This window comes from Solanum tuberosum, unplaced genomic scaffold (assembly GCF_000226075.1).
Source record: "Solanum tuberosum cultivar DM 1-3 516 R44 unplaced genomic scaffold, SolTub_3.0 scf00087, whole genome shotgun sequence".
Classification (NCBI taxonomy): Eukaryota; Viridiplantae; Streptophyta; class Magnoliopsida; order Solanales; family Solanaceae; genus Solanum; species Solanum tuberosum.
This window is the reverse complement of record NW_006239017.1, coordinates 342853-366480: the sequence shown is the minus strand read 5'-3', so window position 1 is coordinate 366480 and position 23628 is coordinate 342853. Positions and strand designations below refer to the sequence as shown.

The 23628-nt window shown below is 31.5% G+C and overlaps 4 protein-coding genes across 8 annotated transcripts; 3 read left to right on the top strand and 1 right to left on the bottom strand.

The window, feature by feature from the left end:
• Window positions 1–1971: 1971 nt before the first annotated feature.
• Window positions 1972–3556, top strand: LOC107060651 (BURP domain-containing protein 16-like). Of its 3 annotated transcripts, none has more exons than XM_015308766.1 (2): window positions 1972–2395; window positions 2462–3556. In XM_015308766.1, exons 1-2 carry the CDS (start codon window positions 2109–2111, stop codon window positions 3357–3359), a joined length of 1185 nt encoding a protein of 394 aa, XP_015164252.1. In that variant the 5' UTR covers window positions 1972–2108; the 3' UTR covers window positions 3360–3556. The 3 variants fall into 3 exon arrangements, with proteins under 3 accessions (XP_015164252.1, XP_015164253.1, XP_015164251.1); XM_015308767.1 differs by having other exon boundaries at window positions 1972–2406; window positions 2506–3556; XM_015308765.1 differs by having other exon boundaries at window positions 1972–2438; window positions 2472–3556.
• A 562-nt stretch (window positions 3557–4118) lies between these two features.
• Window positions 4119–4953, top strand: LOC102601594 (uncharacterized). Its single transcript, XM_006347243.2, has one exon. It carries the CDS (start codon window positions 4298–4300, stop codon window positions 4802–4804), a length of 507 nt encoding a protein of 168 aa, XP_006347305.1. The 5' UTR covers window positions 4119–4297; the 3' UTR covers window positions 4805–4953.
• Window positions 4954–10756: 5803 nt separating this feature from the next.
• LOC102601030 (B-box zinc finger protein 24-like) lies at window positions 10757–13998 on the top strand. 3 transcript variants are annotated; one of them, XM_006347242.2, is made up of 4 exons: window positions 10759–10947; window positions 11056–11268; window positions 12902–13210; window positions 13520–13966. In XM_006347242.2, exons 2-4 carry the CDS (start codon window positions 11086–11088, stop codon window positions 13727–13729), a joined length of 702 nt encoding a protein of 233 aa, XP_006347304.1. In that variant the 5' UTR covers window positions 10759–10947; window positions 11056–11085; the 3' UTR covers window positions 13730–13966. The 3 variants fall into 3 exon arrangements, with proteins under 3 accessions (NP_001392058.1, XP_006347304.1, NP_001392057.1); NM_001405128.1 differs by having other exon boundaries at window positions 10836–10968; window positions 13520–13998; NM_001405129.1 differs by having other exon boundaries at window positions 10757–11268; window positions 13520–13961.
• A 316-nt stretch (window positions 13999–14314) lies between these two features.
• Window positions 14315–17542, bottom strand: LOC102577816 (fructokinase-like). Its single transcript, NM_001405125.1, has 4 exons — window positions 17060–17542; window positions 15334–15666; window positions 14756–14872; window positions 14315–14656 (listed from the first exon to the last, which is right to left on the bottom strand). Exons 1-4 carry the CDS (start codon window positions 17465–17467, stop codon window positions 14525–14527), a joined length of 990 nt encoding a protein of 329 aa, NP_001392054.1. The 5' UTR covers window positions 17468–17542; the 3' UTR covers window positions 14315–14524.
• Between the last annotated feature and the right edge of the window lie 6086 nt (window positions 17543–23628).

Genomic DNA, 23628 nt, shown 5'->3' with positions numbered 1-23628 from the left:
GTATAGTAGTGAACGCTAAATCCGGTGAAGTTGTCTCTTCTCGTTATTGAGTTCTTTTTTTTTAGAATTGTTATTCTGCTTAAGCAAGTTTATTGTGGTGATGAGTCTTTAGGTGACTAGGTTAGTGTTATTTGTTTTTAACTTGGAAAATATTAGTATAAGCTACTTGTTAAGATTATTTTCATGTTCACTTTGGGTCCTTTGTTATTTTCATTGTTTAGTTAAATTCATATATTTTGTTTGTTAAAAATGGTCGAGGCAAGCCGGGAAGGGGCTGAGACTTAGGATTCGAAGACCAAGTCAGAGACTACTAGACGTCTCGCAGAGCGACTCTCTTCCTAGCAGCCTATGTCTAGTGTCAAAAAAGGCATTAGCACTTTCCCCGGTTCCGTTGCTACCGCGGGCTTTACGCAATCGATTGGATTAGATAGATATCCCTTCAACATAGGTCATCGAAAGGATCTCGGAGACCCACCAAAGTACGAAAGCCAGGACCCTTTTATTCTATACTCTATTTTTTGCCCGCCCTGAGGAGGAACTAAAGCCCTACCTTATAGAATGAAATTCCGAAGTTTTGCAATAACTTGAGAAAGATCCGGATTTCCCAGAGAGTGCTTTTTCGGTGCGGTGCAACCAACATGAGAAAATCTCTTCGTCGATTTTGGAGGCCTCCTCATTTTAAAAGATGGAAATTTAGTTCATGTTTATATTCTTTATATGTTAAAATTGGCCGATGAAGAAATTATCGTAGATTTCCAAGGTCTTCCATGTTAATAAGACGGATTCTTATTTTTAAGTTATTCGTTGATTCATTTATTTTTATTCATGTTAATTTATTACTAACACTTTTACTAAGTGTCTTTACAGGTACCAGGAGGTGCTTTCCATTGAAGCTGTTCGAATTATACTCTTATTCAATATTGTATATTATTGACGATAGGCAAATTTAGGCCGATTCCTATATTATTGTTTTATCATATTACTTGTGTATATTGCATGTTTATTATACTTGTACATTATTTTATTCTCATCCTTAATTTGAAAAAATGAATTTAGTCGGGATCCATATTTGATGTCAAACCCCTTCCCTTCAGAATAACTTGAACACCTTATCTAGAATCAATTGGTTTCATAGACATTTATTTTAAGTTAATTTGTTAATTGATTTCCTAGTTTTCCAAAAATTAGGTGGCGACTCTCTTTTCCCTTTAAACTCCTTTACCCTTTTAAATTTTTTTAATTCTTTTAAAAATTGATCACTATTTTTTGGCAAGTCACTGCCACATTGCGCCCTCTCATAGAATGTCAACAGTCATTTTTTTTACTTATGGTACCAAATAATTATTCACTTTGTTTCAATATTACAAATCATACTTATTTATGCCATTTTTCTCTTATAACGCGAAGTAGATTAAATCATGAATAATCGCATAACAAATTTACAATTCACAAGGAAGAAAAGTACATAATTAAATATATATCTCTTTGATTTGCTGGTGGACACACTTCTATTTTCTTCTCTTTGTTTTTTTGTTTTTCAGTTAGTGTTGGATAAATTTGTATTCGCACTGTTGGAGTCATTTTGAAGGGAATGTTTCTAACATGATTTTTTTCTCGTTTTTAATAGCTCGAACTTAAAATATTTAGTTAAGCGTGGAGGACTAGTAATTTAATAGTGATGTAGCTTAAAGTTTATTAGAGTATTTGTTTTCCCTCCTTTTTATCATGGCTTATGGATAATCCACTATTGGCTTTTAACTTAATCATTTTCAAGTTGGTAACAAAAATACATGCATCTCTAAAAGATACTAGTAATACTATAGTTGCTTTTTCAACAGTGTCTAATCACTATTTTCTCATTTTAGCTAATAATGCAAGCAGCAGTATTATCACCAATTCACCATTGTCTTGTCCCAATCTCTAAATTGGCCATTTGCATGAAAAAGAGACTTCTACTTGTGTATAATATACGTAATTTCCAGAGCTTTATGATTATTTAAGTGCAACTTGATATCAAAATGTCTGGGATTTTTACATTATAAATAAGGAAGTTTCTTAAGATAAAAATATCTCAAGAAACACTAATTCAAGTCTTCCAAAAAAAAGAAATGGCTACTTCATATTGGTTCATGTTTTTCTTGTTAAGTGTCTTGTCTTTATTTGCTTCTTCTACTTGTAATTCTATACCATATGTGGGTTCTAATGAGCTCAAGTTTTGGAAAGAAAATGTTGTCAATGAAATGCCTCAAGCTCTTGTTTCTAAATTATCTCCAATGAACATGATTGACTCTAAATATTACACTTCATTAGTGTCCAAAAAGGCATTCTCTTTTGATGCTCAAAGTTGTTTGCTTGCTGATATATTTTGTACTTCTGAGACTAATGCCCAAACATCCAAACTCCCAAATCAAGCCAAAGTTTATCCCTCCAAAATTCCTAATCAAGCTAAGGTCTATACAACCAAAATCCCCAATCAAGCTAAAGTCTATGCTTCCAAACTCCCAAATCAAGCCAAAGTTTATCCCTCCAAAATTCCTAATCAAGCTAAGGTCTATACAACCAAAATCCCCAATCAAGCTAAAGTCTATGCTTCCAAACTCCCAAATCAAGCCAAAGTTTATCCCTCCAAAATTCCTAATCAAACTAAGGTGTATACATCAAAAATTTTTGCAACTTCACACTCTAATAGTCATCATCTTGGAGAAGTCTCTTTCTTTAGAGTCTCTACCCTCAAACCTGGAAACACAGTCCATCTCGACAACTTAGTGAACCCGTTCCCTCATCGTTCATTTCTTCCTTCTCAAATTGCCTCAAAGATCTCCATTAACTCAAACCATCTCCAACATTTATTCCCTCAAACTTTCACTTCACCATTCACAAAAGATACCACAAAAACTACCATCCTCAATTGCAATGCACCTACTCTAAAAGGAGAAGTTAAAACATGCGCGAAATCCTTAGAAGAAATGATAGAGTTCTCAAAGACTACCTTGAAACAAAACCACCTAATTTCATTGACAACAGATAGCATACAAGGGTCAGGACAGAAACTAAAAATTGAGAAATTTCATAAAATCAATTCCCAAAAGAGTGTCTCATGCCATGAGATATTCCTTCCTTTTGCTACTTACTTTTGTCATTTGCTATCTTCAACTAATATTTACGCGGTGGAGTTAGTTGATTTAAACACTAATGCTCATGTTAATACAGCTATGGTTGTTTGTCATATGGATACTTCTTCATGGCCAGCTGATCATCCAGTTTTCAAAAAGTTGAATTTTTCACCTGGAAAAGGAGAGGTTTGTCATTGGATGTCACAAGCTGATCTTGTTTGGGTTGGAGATGATGCACATGCATAAAAAAAAAAGTCTGCTGGTGCCTTTTAATTAAGCTTTGAGTTTAATTGCAAAAATGGATCGTCTTTTTTTTTGTTTCTCTGTTTTAAGAATAGTAAGGTATTGTAATTATGAAAAAATAAGTCCCAATCCTTACTTTCCCTTTCTTGTGTGTAGTGTGATGGTTTTTATCAGAAAATGATATTCCCTTTTTATGTCTATTTTAATAACTTTCAGAATTTAATACTCTTATTAGATTTTAGTTTTCTTCAAAAACAATACAATCAAAAGTTATTTGATATTTATTACTTTTTCATATTTCGTACTAGAGGCAGGGGTGGATCTACTTGGAGTTAGAGAGTTTTTATCCGAACTCCTGAATTGAAAAATTATACGATGTATAGAATGTATTCTATGTCCATATATTCAATATTGAGCCCCTCAACACAAGTGAGCGGGCTTGGGCGGTTATAGGGGTTCAAAAACTAGTAGGCGCGTGGATTCAAATTTGGCTAGCAACATTTTTCAATGTTGTAGCTTGAAATCTTGTACAAATTATTTGTCAGCACTATTTAGCATGTTTTTTTTAATCCGAAAATCCAGACCAAAGGAAAAAAAATATTTTGACGGACATGACATGATGCCTAAATTTCATGTCACCCAATTTTCTCTTGTCGATAATCTTATAACCTCATATAAAAATGGCGAAAGTTTGATCTAATAAAAGCCTTTGATAAGCACGTATGAAGTTATTTTAAGTGATTAAAAGTGCAAAAAAATTGAAATTTGGCTATATCTTAAATACTCGGCTATCTGTACACTTACCCCGGTCCCCTGACATGGATATCCTATTTATGGGCCGGATATGGTTGTATCTGACCCATGAGAAATTCGGGTCAAAACTTCTGATAGCACCAAAATATGTGAAGCAGAGAGAAGAAGAACAAAATTAACTTACAGCTATGGGGCTCTCAGCTTCTAAGCGAGTTAGCAATTCACTCCAAAATTCATCCGAATTCAACTCGGCATGTGACTCAGTCTATGATGATTGTCTCTCCCTGTCACAGCACGCTTTCGCCGGAGTGAAACCCTACCAGCTTTTCTCCGCCGTGGAACGCCTACACGCTTCTCTCTATCCCTCCGTCCCTCTCATAACAAATTGGGTTAAATCGCCTCCGAACCGATTACAAGTCGATAAGGCCTTCAAAATCGTGTCAACGCGCCGATCCGGCGAAAAGGAGAGTGAAATTGTGCTTGGGAACAAGGAATTTAAGGAGTTTTCAGTGGAGGTATTTGCGGACGCTGTCGTTTCGTGTGCAGGGAAAGAGCTGCTAAAGCGGGTTCCGGTAGGTGCTTTGGGGATTGCTGGCGTTGGTGCGGTGGTAAAGCCTGGGAAAGAATTGATTGCCGCGGCGATTGGTGCTTACGCGCTCGGTGTTGCAACTTCGGTATACGTCAGCTTGGCTTAAACGTATGATTTTTCATTTTTTTTTACTTATAAAAAGTGAATAAAAGTTTTTACAAATTTGCTTAAGCCAAAAGTATAAATTAGTCATGTATTACATTATTGTAACCCCTAATAAGAAACTGAAATTTATCTTTAGTTTTAATTTAATTAGATGATTAGCAGTGTTTATCTACATTTATATAAATTACTTTAAAAAAAAAAAACAGATTTGCTAAAGTGTTTGCTTTACATTAGTAGTATTAGTTGTTATTCGCGTAGTGTCATGTTTTTAAATTTTTACTATTATTAGATAATTTAAGGCCCATGATACGGCCCAATATAATTTCACATATTTTGTTGAAAAAATTACATAAATTCACAACTTAAGATATCATAATCCCCTCTCGGATACATCCATCTCCTCTCGAATCATAGATATCCCCTCTTGGATACATCCCTCCCATGAAGTAATCTATATCATTAGTAATGTATCAGACAACCAAGGAATGTATTCGAGAGCAACGAAAAATTCGAGATTTTTGTAAATCGAGGAAACTTCTGGGATAGGATGTAATTAGCCTCTAAATATATGAAATTTCTATACTTTATACTATTTTTTTTTAACAGTAAACAACTTCAATATATTACTTAATAATCTTTTTCAAATGTTCATACGACATAAATGCGTCGTTTACAACCCAAATTGAGAAAGTTGAATTCCAAAAACTTCTATGCAGCAAGGAAATAGAGAATTGCGTTAGACTATGAGTTAAAACATTTCACATTCGAGGAATATATAAAATGTTGATATCTTTGAAAAAGTTCATCGATCTTCATATATTTTTGCAAGTGGTATCTATTTTCTACAATGTTATCATCTTCTTTTTGTAATATTTACACCATAAGTTTTGCATCTGATAAAGTACTAATCATTGATCAACCAATTCGTAAAGATCGATTCAAAGCCTTTTAAATCTCTACTGCTTCAACTTAAGTATAATGTGTTTGTAGTTTGCTTTGTCGGTGAATTTTGTGATACATTTCATTATTGTCTTTGATAATAGAAATACTTCTATTTATTTTGGTTTTAATATTGAAAGTACTTATTAAAAACTTGATTTCTAACTTCCACAACAATAAAAACAATCATGAAATCAAATTTATTTCTATATACAATAACAATTATCATAATAGTATATTCTAAATATTGAAAGTATTTATTAAAATATTGATTTTTAACTCCACAAAAATAAATACAGTCATGAAAGCAATTTTATTTCTATATGCGATAACAATTGACATAATGTTATATTCTAAATTACATTAATAATTTTTTTTGATACTACACTCTAAATATCATGCCGTAAAAGAAAACTTTGAATCTTACCCCCACAAAATAACGAATATACTTGTTTATTTTTTTCAAGTTATTATTTATTTTCTAGTTTTTTTCTTCTTCTATATTTCTCAAGCCCTTTTCTATTGACATTTTCATTTTTTGTTTTTTCTTTATTTTTTAACTACTCATTTTCTTTAGTTTGTATTTTATTATTCCTTAGAATTTGAATATTAATTTTTTTTTTCTTGTCAAATTTTCCCTGTTAAATAGTTTATCATATTTGATATTAAGAAAATATTCTATATAGAAATGAAAATTTTATATTTTTTAATCTTTTGACGAATACATTATCAAATCATTAATTTCTTGATAGTCAAACATTGTTCATTCTTTTAGTCACGTAACTTTATATTTCTTCAAATTAATTAAAAAATATTAATACGTCATTTTAAAGATTATTTTTAATAATCAAGATACGAATTTTAGTGGTCATATTATGTAACATAATATTAAAAATATGTTTACGCAATAACCCTTTAAAGTATTTTAGGAACAAAATATTAACTATTCAAACACATTTTATTTTAAATTAGTTCAAAATTTTCTTTCAAAAACATGTCAAAACAAGCTTATCATTTATTATTGTTTGTAAAAAGTTATAATTTATAGAAACTCTTAATTTTAACACAACTATAAAAATATCTTTATGGGCTAATTTTTAAAGTAAAGACATGTATGGATTCTTCTAGATTTTCATTTTGGTCATTAACTATACAATTATTATTTCGCCCTTAAATGATATTAAAATTACTAAAATGCAATTGTTTAATAGATATTTTTGGTTTAATGAAATTTCACACTACAAAAAAACAAAGAAAAAAAAATCTATAGAAAATGTAATTGAAAATGTGGGTCCATATTAAATGTCACATCATTAGGATACACATGGCATTTAAGAAAAGATATTTGGTTATATTATCATTATAAATCTATTATCACTTTTTTGATGCCATTACATAAAAACAAACATTCTAGAATATTTATGAAATGACAAATTTACCCTTGGTCATCCTCAACTTGGCTCTTCTATATAATAGATAATAGAAATTTGTTTGATTCATTGCTCTAGTATTTAGGGCTATTCAATATCAAATTGAAATCGATAATTTGAAGATTTTTTTTTTTATTGGTTTAGCGGATCTTCTTGATAATGGTTTTGATTATTTTACTAATGAATTATCGGTTCTTAACTATTAGAGATTTTCTTTAAGGGTTAATCGATAATCCAATAGCAAATTAATAGATTATATTTTTACCATTTGGTATATAAAGTTCAGAATTTAATTTCATACTTTTATTTTTGGTTGTCATAAACTCTCGATTATTCTACAATGTCAGTGTTTATTTTGAGCAAAATACAATCTATCAACTCATGTGCATGGTTCATTCGATTTGTCACCTTGTTTCTAAGTGATTTTCAATACTTTTTTTTGTTGTTGAAGTTTAACGATTAAACCAATAATTGATCTGATAACGATCAATGACCGATAATTGATAAGTAAATATCTTAATGGTTCTACAATAATTTAGCATATTTAAAAATTGACACTCGATAAGTTATACTGATAAACTTTAAAAAACAAAGCCGAACCTATTGATACATATATCCAATTATCCATAATAATGCATGATAGTGACCATATCAAATTTTATGTTTGTATTTATATATTTCGGTATACAAACTAAAACACAGTAATTGTATATAAACAAAATTACTACATACATACAACATATATGTATCGAATGAGTCTATTTGTATATTTCGATATACAAATGGTATGACAAAAAATATGGAATATTTGATACAAATTACAAATAAAAGAAACTATGATCAGAATATTTAATTTAAATTAATAGTTTGTTATTTCATATAATTTTTCCTTCTTTTAGTACATATTCGCATATATAATCTCGGCATTCAATTAAATATAGCTACGATACGAAGAGTATTGAAATTATTGACGATTGAATTTGTATAGTCTTTTTCATTTCAATTAAACACGTGGACAGGGCCGTCTTAACCCCTAGGCCACTAAAGCCATCGCTTGGGGCCCCATATTTTTTGGGGCCCCCATTTTTAAAAAGCAATTACTTATATATATTATTTTAAAAAATAAATAAAAATATGTACTATGAGTGCTATGATTTCTACTAAATCAATTGCATATGACATGAATATAAATATAATTTTCGTAAAAAACAATTTGATGAAAATATGGATAACGAAATCACTAAGTCCCTCGAAGAATCTTTAGAGTTGATTATGTTATATATGTAGAGTAGATCAAACTATTTTTTCACTTTAAAATAGATTTGAACCAATTGAAGCATATAAAAATATTTTTGATTTCTTATTTAGTGGTAAAATATTGAGATTACTAGATGATGAATTTTTTTTAAAAATATTGTCTTAACCTTGAACTTTCTTTAACACATACTAGTTATTCTGAATTGATGGTTTAGATTTATTTTTTGAAGTAAAAGTGTTAAAGATAAACAATACAAGTAGAAGATAATGATGTAATGAAAATACTCAATCAAATAAAAGATTTGATTCTTTTCCAAATACACATATTGTGTTAACAGTTCATAACCATTGCCTCAACCAAATTTTTCATCGTTCGAAATTAAAATTGATTAAATCTTCTTTAAGATCAACAATGTCTCAAGATAGATTGAATGAATTAGCTATATTATCATTTGAAAAGAAATTATTAAAATAAATTGATTATAAAACAATACTTAATGACTTTGCATTTGAAATAGCTAGAAAAGTATATTTTAAATAAAAGTACATATGATGAAAAAAAAAATTAGTGCCCCTCTCTTAAATTTCGCTTTAGGCCCCCAATGTTGTTGAGTCGGCCCTCCACGTGGAATCAAAAGAGGAGTTAGAGGATTAATAATGCAAAAGATAATATTGTGTGTAGGATAATTTGGAACCACAGAAATTGGATCATCTGGACCATGAAAAACAATAATTCAAGAATGATCTTGACCGTTTAGCCAATGTACTAAGTATGAAAACGCACTTGAATCTAGCAACGTACAACTCATCATTCGTAAGTTGTCACCCCACATACATAAAATGATTTGAACTCCCACCGTCCCTATTTATTGTTGTGTTTAAGTTCGGTGTGAATAATAAAATTAAAAAAAAAAGAACGGAGAGAAATGAAAATTGAATTTTATAATCTTTATCGTTTATGAGTTTATATATATATCGGTTTTTAAATAACGGCATCATTTTTCGGACGGACATTTCTTGCACTATTTGAACTCCAAATTGCGGCTATATAAATATAGAGGCATTGCCTTAACTTTGATCATTGAATCTTTACACTTCTTCTCTATATATTTGTACAAAATATTTTTTTGGTCTATATCACATAAAATTTTCAATATATTTAAGTAATTAGAATAAGTAGTTTTTTTTTCGTTTTTTTAATATCTTTTCTTAAAAAAATTAAAATTGGAATGGAATTAATATATGCAAATTAAACCCGAATTCGTGTCTTTCCTCGACTAATTAAGATAAAATTTATTAATTTAGTCCTCCTTAATGAAATTTTTCCATTTGAGGTTCTAGTAGTAAAGTCCGCAACAAATTTGAGTGGTATTAACTTAAAAATGAAAACCTCAAATTATTGAAAAAAAGGAAAGTATTTACCATTAAAAATTGTTAAAATAATAAGAATAGAAGAAATAATAATAATAATAATAATAGAACTAAGAATACGATAACATTAGCACAATAACAATAGAACATGTAGAATTGTAGATGCTCCAGATTAGGACTTTGCTCTATTATTGAGAAGAGAGAAAACACTCCGCTATTTACTAATTGTCTATCGTATATCTTAGACCTTCATGCTTTCCTATTTAGAGTTATATTATCATTGAGTTAAAATATATCATGTCATATCCAATTTCGTCTTCTAATATTTTCTCGATCTACCTCTACTTCTCCTTAATCCTATCACTGCCAACTCTTGCAGCCTCATCGAGGCACTTACACGCTCTTCCTCTTCACATGTTCAAATCGTTTTAGTCTCACTTCTTGCATCTTGTCAATGATAAAGGCTACTGCCACATGCCCCATATATCTCAATTCATAATCTTGTCTCTTCTAGTATGTCCGCACATCCATCTATACATCCTTATCTCTCAGAACATGCGAATTTTGATTGATAATTTCTCTATAAGACTAATCTTTTAAATCTCGATAACACATTCTTATCACCCCACTCCAACTATCAATAAATTAAACACTATCTCAAATCTATAAACTTCAAATTCCATCTCCGTCTTTAACTCAAAAAATATCATTGATATATTAAGGTAGATGCGTGTGAATCTGGTATTTCAAACTCCCACCAACAGCATCGTCCACGAAAGGGGAGTAGAAATAAATAATGCCCAAATATTCATAGCCACTAATATTAACGGCAATCCAACAGCCACACAAAAGGGAAGAAAGTGGAGCCCTGCTAATACTGTGCTGTCTCAATACTCATCAAGTATTTTATACGCAAATCCGCTTCTCTTATCCACACAAATCTCCCTCTTCCACTCATTTCATTCTCTATATTTTCTTTTCTTCTTCTTTCTCCTCCCATTTTTCACATTTCAAAGACCACATTTTTCTGTTTTTGATTGAAAGTTTTCATTTTTATTACTTTGGACTAATCACATGCTTTGGGTTTTCTTGTTTTCTGCAGGTTTTTTTTTGTCTGACTGACCATTTTTGGCATATCAGAGTTTGGGTATTTTTCAAATCTTGAAAAGTTCTGACTTCTCTTCCCAAAAAACTTCAAGACACTATTTTTCCTCTTTTTCTTGTGTGAAACTCAAAAGGGTATGTCTTGAATTAGTGTTAGGAGGCAAGAGTTGAGTAATAAAAGATGAAGATCCAGTGTGATGTGTGTGAGAAAGCTCAAGCTACTGTGATTTGCTGTGCTGATGAGGCTGCTTTGTGTGCAAAATGTGATATTGAAGTTCATGCTGCTAATAAATTAGCAAGTAAGCATCAGAGGCTTCATCTTCAGTGCCTATCTAACAAGCTTCCTCCTTGTGATATTTGCCAAGTAAGGGAACTTCTTCTTTTTTTGTTGCCCTGTTCATGGAATAATTTGTTTTTAGTCTAGATTGTGTTACTAATATTTCAATCTGGTAGTTGTGTTGGTCCTTGATTAATGGAAAGTTAACTTTTGTACCCTTTGGGGTGTTCAAGTGGTTTGGGCTTGGGACTTCCATGTTTGAGGTCTCAAATTCGAAACCCCTTGCCAGCGAAAGCAAGGGGTTTGCCTCTTGGGTCGAGCTCGTCGCACGGGCTTGCCTAGTTCGGGTTATCTCTTCTATGTGATTTCCTAGCTATTGCATAGGAGCGGGTTTTTAGCCTGTGCTCACCCTAAGGTAGCAGTTGCGGGTTTCCGTTGTCATAAAAAAAAATGGAAAGTTAACTTGTGATGTTCCTTTTGATTAGACTCTGATTAGATTATTAATTAAACCATTTCACATATAGTTAATTTTGCATTTCTTTGTTTAGTATTTATCACTACCTCTGTTTCAATTTGTGTGTTTTCTTACCTTTTTAGTTCCTGATCTTCAATTCCAACATGTGACATGTTTTAAGGTCATAGTATTTAAAGGGTGTAATGTTGATCTTTAGTTTAAGACCACTTGATTCAAAAGTCGCTGGCTACTTTCTTAAACTTCTTGATCTGTCAACCCGAGACTCAAGTGGGAATCTAGGATTTCAATTCTAGAACATAGGTGCACCACAAAAAAAAAGTATCAAGTGGGAATTGATCCCGAGTTCTCTATTCAAATAACTTAGCATTCAACCAATCAAGTGCACCATTTAGCTTTACAAAAAATGTATACCTAAACATCTAGTTTTATGGAGAAATCATGGGTTCACGTGCCCAAAATTAGCATATAAATTCGCCACTGAGAGGGGGGTATGATAATAAAGTTCTTGCTTTTCTAGCTAAAGATATAGGGGAGAGAGGGAGAAATGGAGGCTTAACAGACTGCTCATCTTAAACCTCATGTCATAACCCATAAGTATTACAAACAAGAAGAGTTACAGGTTCAATTAGGCGTAGTGAAAATGATTTCATGGCTATGGCCTATGCGGTAGTTTATATTTTCAATTTCAGAGGGCTCTGGTTCAACATCAAAGCTACAACACAAAATGTGTGATAGGCGCACGTCACAAGTTTGTACCTCGCTGGGAAAGTAAGACTAATGTTAAAGCGAACAAAAGTATATGAGTGAACGTGTTAACCACTGAGTTTTGAAGTTGGAAACAAAAGATTTCTTTCATTAAGATTAAAAAACTCATGTTTCCAATTGTTCTATTTTCTGAAAGTAAGATCCAACCGAAAATAAAAATATGTTGGCATTGTAACCTATGATGGTGTCAACCCTTTTAAGGACCGGAAACCTCAAACAAAATTACATGTCTATGTTATTGTAGATGTCTAGGTATACCTTATATTAGAATAGAAATATGGTTATACCTGTTTTGGAAAGCGTTGAGAAGCAAGAATCAAAAGTGATTTTACTGAACATGGTTATACCTGACAAAATGATGTTAACATACCCGGGGAAAAAAGATTGGAAGTAAAAGATCAATGTTCTTTTCCAGAAATTTTCTGGCAGTCTTTGGAGACTTCCTTATAGACATTTTAACTTGAACTATCATGTATGCAGGATAAAGCAGCCTTCATCTTCTGTGTTGAGGATAGAGCTCTCTTTTGCAAGGACTGTGACGAAGCAATTCATTCAGCCAGCAGCCTCGCCAAGAACCACCAACGCTTCTTAGCCACTGGAATCCGTGTAGCCTTGAGCTCAAGCTGCAATAAGGAAGCAGTAAAAAACCAACTGGAGCCACAACCACCTCAGCAGAATTCTCAACAAGTTGGCTTGAAAATGCCTACGCAGCAATTGTCTGGTATCACATCACCATCTTGGCCTGTCGATGATTTACTAGGATTTCCAGATTATGAGTCTAGTGACAAGGTAAAAAAAACTTATTCCTTTTACATTTTGCAAGTACCCTATGTTTTCGACTACTTGCGTGGCTGGGGAATTGATGTGTGGAGGACTTCTCTAGATGAGAAGCTATCATTTTTCTTGGTAAAGCAGCTTATGCATTGAACTTGAATTTGAAACACTTAAATATGCAAAACGACTTCCTTAGATTCCTCGATACATAGGGAGACATTTTATAACACCATTACATGTATATATGAATTCAGTATTACCGTGTAATTGTCTATTCATCTAATATGTAATGAATAACCTATATGATTGTTTCAATCTATACAGAAGGATCTACTTGAGCTTGGTGAATTTGAGTGGTTAGGAGGCATTGATCTCTTTGGTGAACAAACAGCAGCTGAAGTACCCGAGCTATCAGTACCTCAGTCGAGCAACACAAATATTTACAGGACAACCAAATATCAAATGCCTTACAAGAAGCCCAGATTTGAAATCCCAGATGAAGATGAGTATTTTACTGTCCCAGATCTTGGTTGAACACCAACTTCAAGAAGTTCCTAATTAAAAGTACGTGTGCTTGTGTGTAGTACTTAATCAGTGCTCTCATACTGTCAACAGATATGTTCAGTAAGTAGAAAAAGTATTGTTCTGCTGAACTCTTAAGATACTCCTTATCTTGCTTACTTTTGCAGTGCGCTCATATTGTCAACAGATATGTTCAGTAAGTAGAGGAAACATTATTCTGCATAAGATATCCTTTATCTTGCTTAATTACTTTTCGCTTCTCGGGTTGAATTGCATCAGTTTCTTATTCTTATGGCAACATAAAAACATATTGAGGCATTCTTGGACATGCTGATTTTGGGTTCTTTGAGCTAGTAAAACCTAGTTTTGTTACAAGAACTACCACTGATTCATTACTCCACAGTTGTGATTTTACCTTCTAGCCTCTAACCAAGGAACAAACTTTCTTGGCGTTGATGCACTATCTCTAGTTGTGCAACAACAATTGAGTTAGAAGTTTTGCATTTAGGCATCTTTCATCAATTACTGCACATTTAAGCGGCGACCCAACTCATTAACACTTTAAGCAAACTTCCCAACTTCACTGGGATTTGATGAGAAAGCAAATAAATATCGGAATGAAATACATATTAAAGGAGAAGATCCATAGGAAGAAAGCTTAGTTTATTAAGTGCCTTGATGGACCGTCATCACAACAAAACATTAAAATCCAAAACTAAAAATTGAACTAGCTTGAAAGTAAAAAAACTCATAGAGGGGGGAATATATGGAGATGGAAAAAAAAAATAAAAAGATAACATGATGTTTCTATGCTCCTCCCTTGAGCAAAGTGAGGACTTCAGATACAGTAGGCAGAGCTGGGATTGCTCCTTTCTTGGTGGTTGTGATGGCTCCACATGCACATGAAAACCTTAGTACTTCCTTCAACCTTGCTTCATCCTGCATTTTTTACACAAATTAGTACTTACTATTATACTCCACGTTATCGCTTAATTAGTACTAAGAAAAGGTAGGTAATTATTAACTACAAAATTTTACCTCAAGAATGGCTTGGTCATCAACAATCTTGGTTAGAAGGGCACCAACAAAAGAATCACCAGCTCCAGTGGTGTCAACAGTCTTCACGTGGAATCCTCCAACGCTTCCATGGAATTTCTACACCCCAAAAAAGAACCAAGTCAGATCAAATTATCAAAACTATTAAACAATTGAGTAATTACATAATAACTATTCAGCCTTGTCAGTATATTGATATCACATATTCTAATTATTAAAAAAAAAAAACGCCCTTATTAGCCATGAGGGGACACGCCTAATTAGCAGTACGGCGAAAAGTAAAAAATACTTTAAATTATGTCAATACCTTTGGGCTAAGATCAAGTGGAAGAAATAAAATTAGGCACACAAATAATGTACTTTTAGTGTTGTAGGTCCTCCTTGGCTTACTTTAATTACAAATTAAACAACAATGGTTCGTCTAAGTTCTTACCTACCACTTTACAGCTATCTACTAGTGAATTCAATAACAAGCAATCAAATAAAATAACAAAAACGAAAGAATGATTACGACCTGATAGTATAAAAATGATTTTAAATGAAATTAAACAAAGATATACCTTGGTGTAGTAATTGCAACCCTTTTCACCAAGAGTGACCAAGAGGAGCTTCAAGTTAGGATGCCACAAGGACATGGCGCATTCATCATCAATCTTGTTGCTTCCAGTGAGGAATTCGAGTTCCACATCGCTGACCTTGATCACATCAGCATAGTTCCAGATGCTCTTGATTTGCTTCCTGGCCTCTTCTTCCGAAGACCACAGCGGCAAACGAAGATTTGGGTCATAAGAGAGCAATGCCCCTGCCTCCTTTGCTACTTCCATTGCCTTCAAATGTGCTGATCTACATGGCTCCACGATCAAACTAATTGATCCATAGTGGAACACCTTAGCCTATATACACACAAATCAGACAAACAATAAACTATAATCAAAACAAATTACATAATTAGTTTGAATAATTACATGTGGGGCTGACAATTAATGACACCTACTTCCCCACCTACCCCCTTTGGGTGCACTCTTTGCTCTAAGATCTCGATACACTCTATATTATTCCTCCTAGTATATATCGTCATTATACACTTTTTGACTTTCATGACTTCTTCTAGCCCGTGACAGTGACGGAGTTACAAGGACACAAACTGGATTCGACATCTACTATATACTTCCTCTGTTTCACAAAGAATTGTCTAGTTTGATTTGACACGAAATTTAAGAAAATAAAAAACACTTTTGAATCTTGTGATTCTAAATTAATGTTATGTCAAATATACAAAATTGTCCTTTAATTTTGTGGCTTTAACATGTGGAAAACTGAAATTAAAATGTTACCAAAAAAAAAAAGATCATTCTTTTTTAAAGAGATTAAAAAGGAAATGAGATCATTCTTTTTTTAAACGGAGGGAGTATAAATTATGAAACTAATTTCAATGCAAACAAATCAACTTGGTTTTGTTGCAAATATCATGTGAACTAAAAATCTACTGTATTTTTAATTATTTTTAAATTTATAAGGTAATGAAAACAAAAGAGTGATAATGATATGAAGAGAAAGAGACAGCATAGCTCTTTGAGATTTCAACACCTGAAAGGCAGGAAAAGCTGGGTTAAGCTAAGAGACAACACTCACCCACTCTTCAAGAAAAATCCGTGTCACTTACAGCTGCATCTTAATTGCATGCAACACAATACACAATAAACTATCTTTTAAACTCTAACTGAATTACTAATTGACAAAATTCTAGCTGTCTCTCTTTAAACAAACAAAATTTAAAAAAGTGGATAGGGATCAACTTTTGCTTACAAAAGCAAAACCGATCTCATAAAAGGAACACACTATTTATAGATTGTTTCATTCTATTAAATAAAAGTCGAAATGGATGTGTGTGACATATTAGTAAGATGATTCGTACATGAGCGGGGTCTCAGTAACTAGGGGGATTTCGGATTGGATCCAATTAGGCAAATAAATGATATGTTATGTCATTTTTTAATTAATTAGAAAAATTACAGAAAAGTAAAAAAAAAAGGACACCAACCAACCCACCTAATAATAAAAATAAGTTTTACGTCTTTTTCAATTTTAATTACTATTATATATTATAATTAACTAAACTACAGTTGAGTCAAAAACAGACAACAACAAACTCACCAGCTTCAGTAACCAAAAATAAGATCACAAAACTACGAAATTGCACGTGAGAAACACGCACAAATCATCAAATCCAATGCGAGTTTGGCAGGGAATTAAAAAAATAAGAGATTTAACGACGATGGAACTTACAGATCTAATAAGATCAAGATTCAACTCATCGGGCGTGAGCAACATATCAGCACTGGGATTTCTGTAAAACATAAACTCACGCTCTCCGTCGGCGCGTAGAGTCACGAACGCCAAAGCCGTCCTGGCACCCTTGTCAAAATTGATTCCGTCGGCTTGTACGCCGTTCGTTTTCAGAATCCCGGCGAGCATGTGACCAAACTCATCGTCGCCGAGTTTCCCGACAAACGCCGACTTCCCTCCGAGCCTTGTCACCGCGATGGCGACGTTCGCCGGTGCACCGCCGGGAGCTTTCAAAAATCCGGGAGCCTCGGCAAGGGATACGCCGGAGACTGTCGGAACGAAATCGATCAACATCTCACCGAAACTGACGATCAAACCAGAAGAAGGAGCACTACCGTTAACTGCCATGGCGACGATGAATAGAGAAAATATATGTATCTATAGGTGTATCTATAGGTTTTATTATATAGTAATAGAGAGAGAAGAGGAGGAGGAGGAGGATAAGTGAAGATTATTAGGAGCTTTATATAGAAGGTGGTTGAAGAGTTCTAAGAAGAAGAGAAAACTATTTAATTACGCACAGGGATTTATTTTATTTTATTTTAATTAAAAAAAAGTATTTGTAGTAATAATTATCCAAAAAATATTATGCGACACATATATTCCTTAATTTTAGGCTAATAGTAATTATTATTAATCTTAAATGGCACGTCACTTTTATGTGGATGTAGGACCTTTATTAACTTGATTAAAGACAAGAAAAATATCCCACAAAAAAAAAGTGAAGATTTTAGAAAAAATAGATAAATATTTTAAACGATTACAAAATTATTTTTTTAGTAAATTAGTGCTAAAAAAATAAAAGGGGAGAGAAAAGAAAAATCTTGAAGAATTTTGTTGTTAATTTTTATTTTGTTGACTTGTTATTAGATTATGGTAAAAGTTACGCTAAATAATCTCCTAATTATTCAACTAATAACTAATCTTCTAGGATCTAGGTGTTAAATCGTTCTAAAAGTTAAACAATTTAAAGTCTAATTAATAATTAATTGACTAGATCATTGATGGTTTAGTTATTTTTGGTTTTAATTATAAATTGTTTTGATTTCTTTATTAATTGCGTTTTTTGGAGTATAATTGTGAAAAGATAAGTATGAATTTGAGTAGGAGTAAACATTGGGACAAAAAGACCGGTAAAGAATCTAATTAGTAGAAGAAGGATTAGTAATTAATACGAATGGGAGTAGGATTCAACTAAGTTTACAATTAGTACTCCTTATCCTATTTTAATTGTGGCTTGAGTTTTTTATTAAGCTCAAGAAAATAATTGAAAGTTGTTGGTGAAGTTATTGTTATATGACTAGTCATAGATTCGAGTAAGAAACGGTCTCTCGCAAAAATATAAAGAAAAGTTGTGTATAATATATTTTTTTGTCCGATTTTTCTCCGAATTCAACACAAAATGAAAGCTTAATACATTATGTTGTTTTTAATAATAACTACATGATATAATTTATTTAAATTATTCCTATTATCAAACATTTTTTGAAAATTAAATAATATTAAAAAAGAAAAAGCTTATTTCTTTGATATTACCATAAAAAATCACAAAAACACACATGATTTTTTATGGTGATACGTGTGTATTTAGGTAGTATTTTTCGATATTGTAGGTGAATATATTGGGGAAGAAAGTTGGAAGATGAAGTGAAATGTTGAGAATGAAGGGTGTATTTGTTTTAATCAGTGGGGTAAATGCAATTTGGGACGGGTGATAATTAATTTGGATCGGGTATGATTAATAATGGGTGAATTTGTAAATTAATTTAAGTAATTAAATTGTATCCAATAGATGGTTGCCATGTATTTAATAAAATTATTTAAAGGTTTAAGTCATATGCAACCCCTTAAAGTTGTCTGCATATTTCACTTAGACACATCAATTTAGCCTTATACCTATTGAACACTTAAATCTTAAAAAATGTATACATATTTAACACAAAATGATAATAATAAAAAAATAATAGTGCGTGCATCTCAATCGCATATACATAGCAAATGAACTAATGAGACAATGACACGTGGCGATTGAATTATTTTTTTTAAAAAACTCTATTTAAATAATACAAAAGGAATTTTAAGAAAGATTTATTTTATTTTTGAATTAACCCACCCCCACTCCTACCCCCTTACTCTTCTTCTTCTTCTTCTCCCCTTTGCACTGGGTCACCCCTGCGCCTCATCCCGTCAACCACCAGTAAACCATAGCCTACGGTCTTCTTCTTTGTCGTCGGACCTTGTTTTCCTTTCAACTGGGTCGTTGCGCCTCAAACGCCAATAAACCATAACATTCACCCCCTTCTTTTTCTCCATCGAATCCTATTCCTTTCACTGACGTCGATAATACACCATTGTTGCCCCATCTAAAGCTAACCCCTCATTTATCTTTCGTTCTAATAGCATCAAAACGTTCCATCCATTCTCTTCATCTTCTTTCCATTAGTAAACATTTATCACAATTATAAGAAAATAATATATGTTTTTCAAAAAAATAATCAATTGCTTCGCTGGAATACTATTTTCATCTTAAATAATGGAGTTTCACCGAAATATTATTTTCAGCAGAAATAATGAAGCTTCGCCGGAATATTATTGTCATCGAAAACAATAGACCTTCACCAGAATATTTGAGACTTTAATCAGATCTACATAAAATAAAATAAAAAGAATGAAAAAACAGTAGACGAATTGGAGAGGTGGAGGGGGTGGGTGTGTAAAGAGACATGAAATAGTTGCAGAGGGAGGATGAGAAAGACGTTCCCTCCCTTTTTTTTTTTTTTTATATATATTAGTTATTATTGTTTATTAATGTAGCTATATAAGTTGGAAAGAAAAAGAAAAAATATTATTTCTAATTGTTTTCAAACGTTTTAGGAGAGTGAACTACACTTTGTTGGCCATGTCAGCCTTTTGTGTTTAATAGGAATCACTTTTGAATATATAAAGTGTTCAATAGGTACATGTCTAAATTGAGGTGTCTAAGTGAAATATGCGAACAACTTTAAGGAGCCGCATATGACTTAAGCCTTATTTAAATGATAATTTGATATAAAATTGGTCAATATTGGACCCAAAGATGGATGACAGAGGTATTTGAGAGCCAATAGGTGTATGACATGGGCATTTGGGAGCCAATAGGTGGATGGATGGTAGTTTTGTACCATTTTCAATAGTTTAAGGATATTTTAGGTCTTTTCCGCAGTATATATATAAAAAGAACATTGTAAATAGCAAAAATCACTTCTAAAGGGATTTTTTTTTACGCAAATCTAAATTAGTCAAATTTCAAAATAAATATACTACGATTTCATTAGAATTATGAAGCTATTATTTTAATATTTTCTATTGAAAGTCCATTATATAATGATATGAATCTAAGGAACAAAATATGTCAAAATATAATTCAATTACTTCATATAGTTATCTCTAATTAGGGGTACACATGAATCAGATTGGTTCAGATTTAATTATAAAATTAGGTTCGATTTTGTTTATCCTTATCTCTAATAATTTAATTATGACAAGTTCAACGTATGAAACTTAATTAATGAAATTGATGTGAAATAATATAAAGTATGTTTTTTGGTGTGTTTTTTTTTACACCGCAATTTTATTGATGTTTAATCCAAGGGTTTATATATGGACTAGCACTAATAAGTCGCTACCTAATAAATTAACATTAATTTTAATCTTCATCTCGAATGCCCTTAACCATGCTAAAATTTTGATTATTAAAAACGTTATCTATATATTTTTATTTTTTATTTGATATAACATAATTTCAAGCACCGCCCACAATGCCAAACAAATAAAAACTAAGAGTTGAAATTCAAGAAAGAAAAGAAAATTATTGTTAAATAAATAAATATCAAGTGAAAAAATATTATTAAGGCCACGAGTGGTTTTCAAAGATTCTGTTTTGGTAGGCTGATAGCAACCCACAGTTTTTAGTTTTAATAAATTTCCACTTGTTTCAATATCTTATTTAAATAATGCCCACTTGTATCAATGCAATATTTTTTTAATATTAATAAATGATAAATTGTTAAGTTTTGGATTTTATTGGTTAACATCTCTATTCATCTCAAATTATCTATCGTATTTTTTATAAAATAGTAATTAAAGGCTTTTGCTATTTTATTCTTATTTAACAATATTATTATCCTTTGGTATGTGATATAATGTGGCATATCCTATGTATTAAGCTTCGAGCTAGAATTATATTTTATCTAGTTGAAGTAGCTTCGACTAATCAGAATATAAATTTAATCTTAATCTTATTTTAGATATTTCATTTTATCTTATTCAATATTCTACTTTATCCTATTCAGTTTGATATTATTTTATCTTATCTTTTATAATTATATTCTGAAATAACTTTATCCGCAAATTAGATGACCCCTTTATACTCAAAGTCTATTATTCCACGTGAATCTCATCATATGATTGTAATTTGTGGGTGAATGGAGTCTTCTTATGAAACCAACAGAGCAGCCCCTTGTCTGTTCATTTATTTTAATTATTATTATAGGATTAAATAATAAATTGTTAACTACACTTCTCTTTCAAAAACATTGACACTGCAACTATACAATTCCAGAAATTAGCAAGAAAATGCACCATTGACAATATAGACGAATTTAAAATTTATGAAATTTTAATTTCAGATCTATTTATTTAGCAAGTTCAAAATTTAAATAAAAATGTTATACACATATATAGAGTACATAAAATTTTCTGGTTTAAAATATCACATATATAGAGTACACAAGTGCAACTGGAATTATATATATTTAATATCACATGTTATTAAAATAATTGTAACGTGACACGACATTGCTTTAATATTTGTATAAAAGATATTAGCATTAGGTGGACTCAAGTAAGAAATGTTAATTAACTAAAGTTATGATGGAACGAATGAAATTAAGTCTCACTACAATTAATTAATATATTTCAAATTCGAATCTCGAAAATAAAAATAATATTTAGTAGTAGGGGTTTTTTCCTCTTATGATCCTACATAGTGTACGAATTTGAAAAAGATTGGACGGTTTGAAAAATACTAATACTATTGTTAAATATATATAACAATTATAAGAATACTATATATAAAAAGATTGGACGGTTTAAAAAATACTAATACTATTACTTAAATAGTAATAAGAATATTTTATTAAAAAACCAAAGTAACACATTGGCCCATTGGTTGGAAAGGGAAATTAAAACTAGCAATTTGTTTGCAAAGCAAAGTCAAATCATTAGATGGGAGGAGAGTGTCTCACCAAATCTTGTCTATTTCTTTCTTTGTTTGATGATTACACAAATCCAACCAACTTTTATTCTAATTAAAGCAATTAATTAACTCTAACTGCTCCATTATTATTTTGCAGACATTTTTAATTAATTTAAGTCCAACACTACCAATTTGTTCTCATAACAATTAAGCATAATCATTTCCGTACCTTTTTTTTAAAATAAAATAATAATTCATATGTGGAAAAAACAATACTTCTTACGTCTTAATTTATATGATATAGTTCGAATTTCAAGAATTAAACAAATAAAAAAATCAAATGTGATTTATTTGTATGTCCTTTAGATATTTTGAACGGTTAATTACATACTGAAATTAACATTGAAAATTTTCATGAATATATGGAAATTTAAAGAGAGTAGTAACTTCTCAAAATTAAAGCAAAAAATATGAATTACTCTATACATATTCTTATGTTATGTCTTACTTTGGAATCCCCCATATTTAACTGAAGACCAAGGAAATTGAACTATTCTTGTATATTCAACATTCTTTTATATTGGCGCCTGATCAGATTGGTTGAACAAGTGATCCAATCCCAAATAAGGCGTTTGAATATCAAAATTTCCTGCATGTTTTTTTTTATATCGAAATTGTCATCATAATACGATACTTGATTTAACCCTCTTATATGAATTACGAGTTATTATTAACTTAAAAGAAAATTCAGTTTATACATGTGCATCCGGGAAAAAGATAGTGATTTTAGGTTGACTTGTCAATAAAAACATATTCAACATTCTTCTTAGATCTAATCTTCAAATTCAATTTGCTTTCTTAATTCAATTAGTAGGACCTTTAGAGTCAACTTATTTTTCACGCCACTGGTGTAGTGTGGCATTGGTGAAATACTGTATTATAAATTCAATAATTGCACCTAGCTACTTAATGTTATCTCCTGTATTCAGGTTAGTCAAAAATACAGAAACAGAAAAAAGATGAAATAGACAGAAGGAATTTTAATCCGAGTCCACAGAAACCACTGTGTTTCCTTAAGAAATTTAATCCCCTCACTGTACCCGAGGTTGCAGATTAATTTCTCCCAAGATAAAACGGATTAACCTGTTAAAGAAGTAGCGGTACCTCAAACTTCAATAACTTCAGCGAACGCAAGAACAGCAACAAGAGCACACACAGACTCAGTCGATCGACAATTTTATTTATGAGAGAAAATGTATGCAGAGAGGAAAAA

What these genes read in the sequence shown, in the direction of transcription:
- LOC107060651 (XM_015308765.1), top strand. Translation starts at nt 2,109, where the DNA reads ATGGCTACTTCATATTGGTTCATGTTTTTCTTGTTAAGTGTCTTGTCT. An exon ending in TTTATCCCTCCAAAATTCCT is followed by an intron (nt 2,439 to 2,471) that starts AATCAAGCTAAG and finishes ACCAAAATCCCC; the next exon opens with AATCAAGCTAAAGTCTATGC.
- LOC102601030 (NM_001405128.1), top strand. Translation starts at nt 11,086, where the DNA reads ATGAAGATCCAGTGTGATGTGTGTGAGAAAGCTCAAGCTACTGTGATT. An exon ending in CTCCTTGTGATATTTGCCAA is followed by an intron (nt 11,269 to 12,901) that starts GTAAGGGAACTT and finishes TCATGTATGCAG; the next exon opens with GATAAAGCAGCCTTCATCTT. An exon ending in ATTATGAGTCTAGTGACAAG is followed by an intron (nt 13,211 to 13,519) that starts GTAAAAAAAACT and finishes CAATCTATACAG; the next exon opens with AAGGATCTACTTGAGCTTGG.
- LOC102577816 (NM_001405125.1), bottom strand. Translation starts at nt 17,467, where the DNA reads ATGGCAGTTAACGGTAGTGCTCCTTCTTCTGGTTTGATCGTCAGTTTC. An exon ending in GTTGCAATTACTACACCAAG is followed by an intron (nt 14,873 to 15,333) that starts GTATATCTTTGT and finishes TTTGGGGTGTAG; the next exon opens with AAATTCCATGGAAGCGTTGG. An exon ending in ATGACCAAGCCATTCTTGAG is followed by an intron (nt 14,657 to 14,755) that starts GTAAAATTTTGT and finishes TAAAAAATGCAG; the next exon opens with GATGAAGCAAGGTTGAAGGA.
- LOC102601594 (XM_006347243.2), top strand. Translation starts at nt 4,298, where the DNA reads ATGGGGCTCTCAGCTTCTAAGCGAGTTAGCAATTCACTCCAAAATTCA.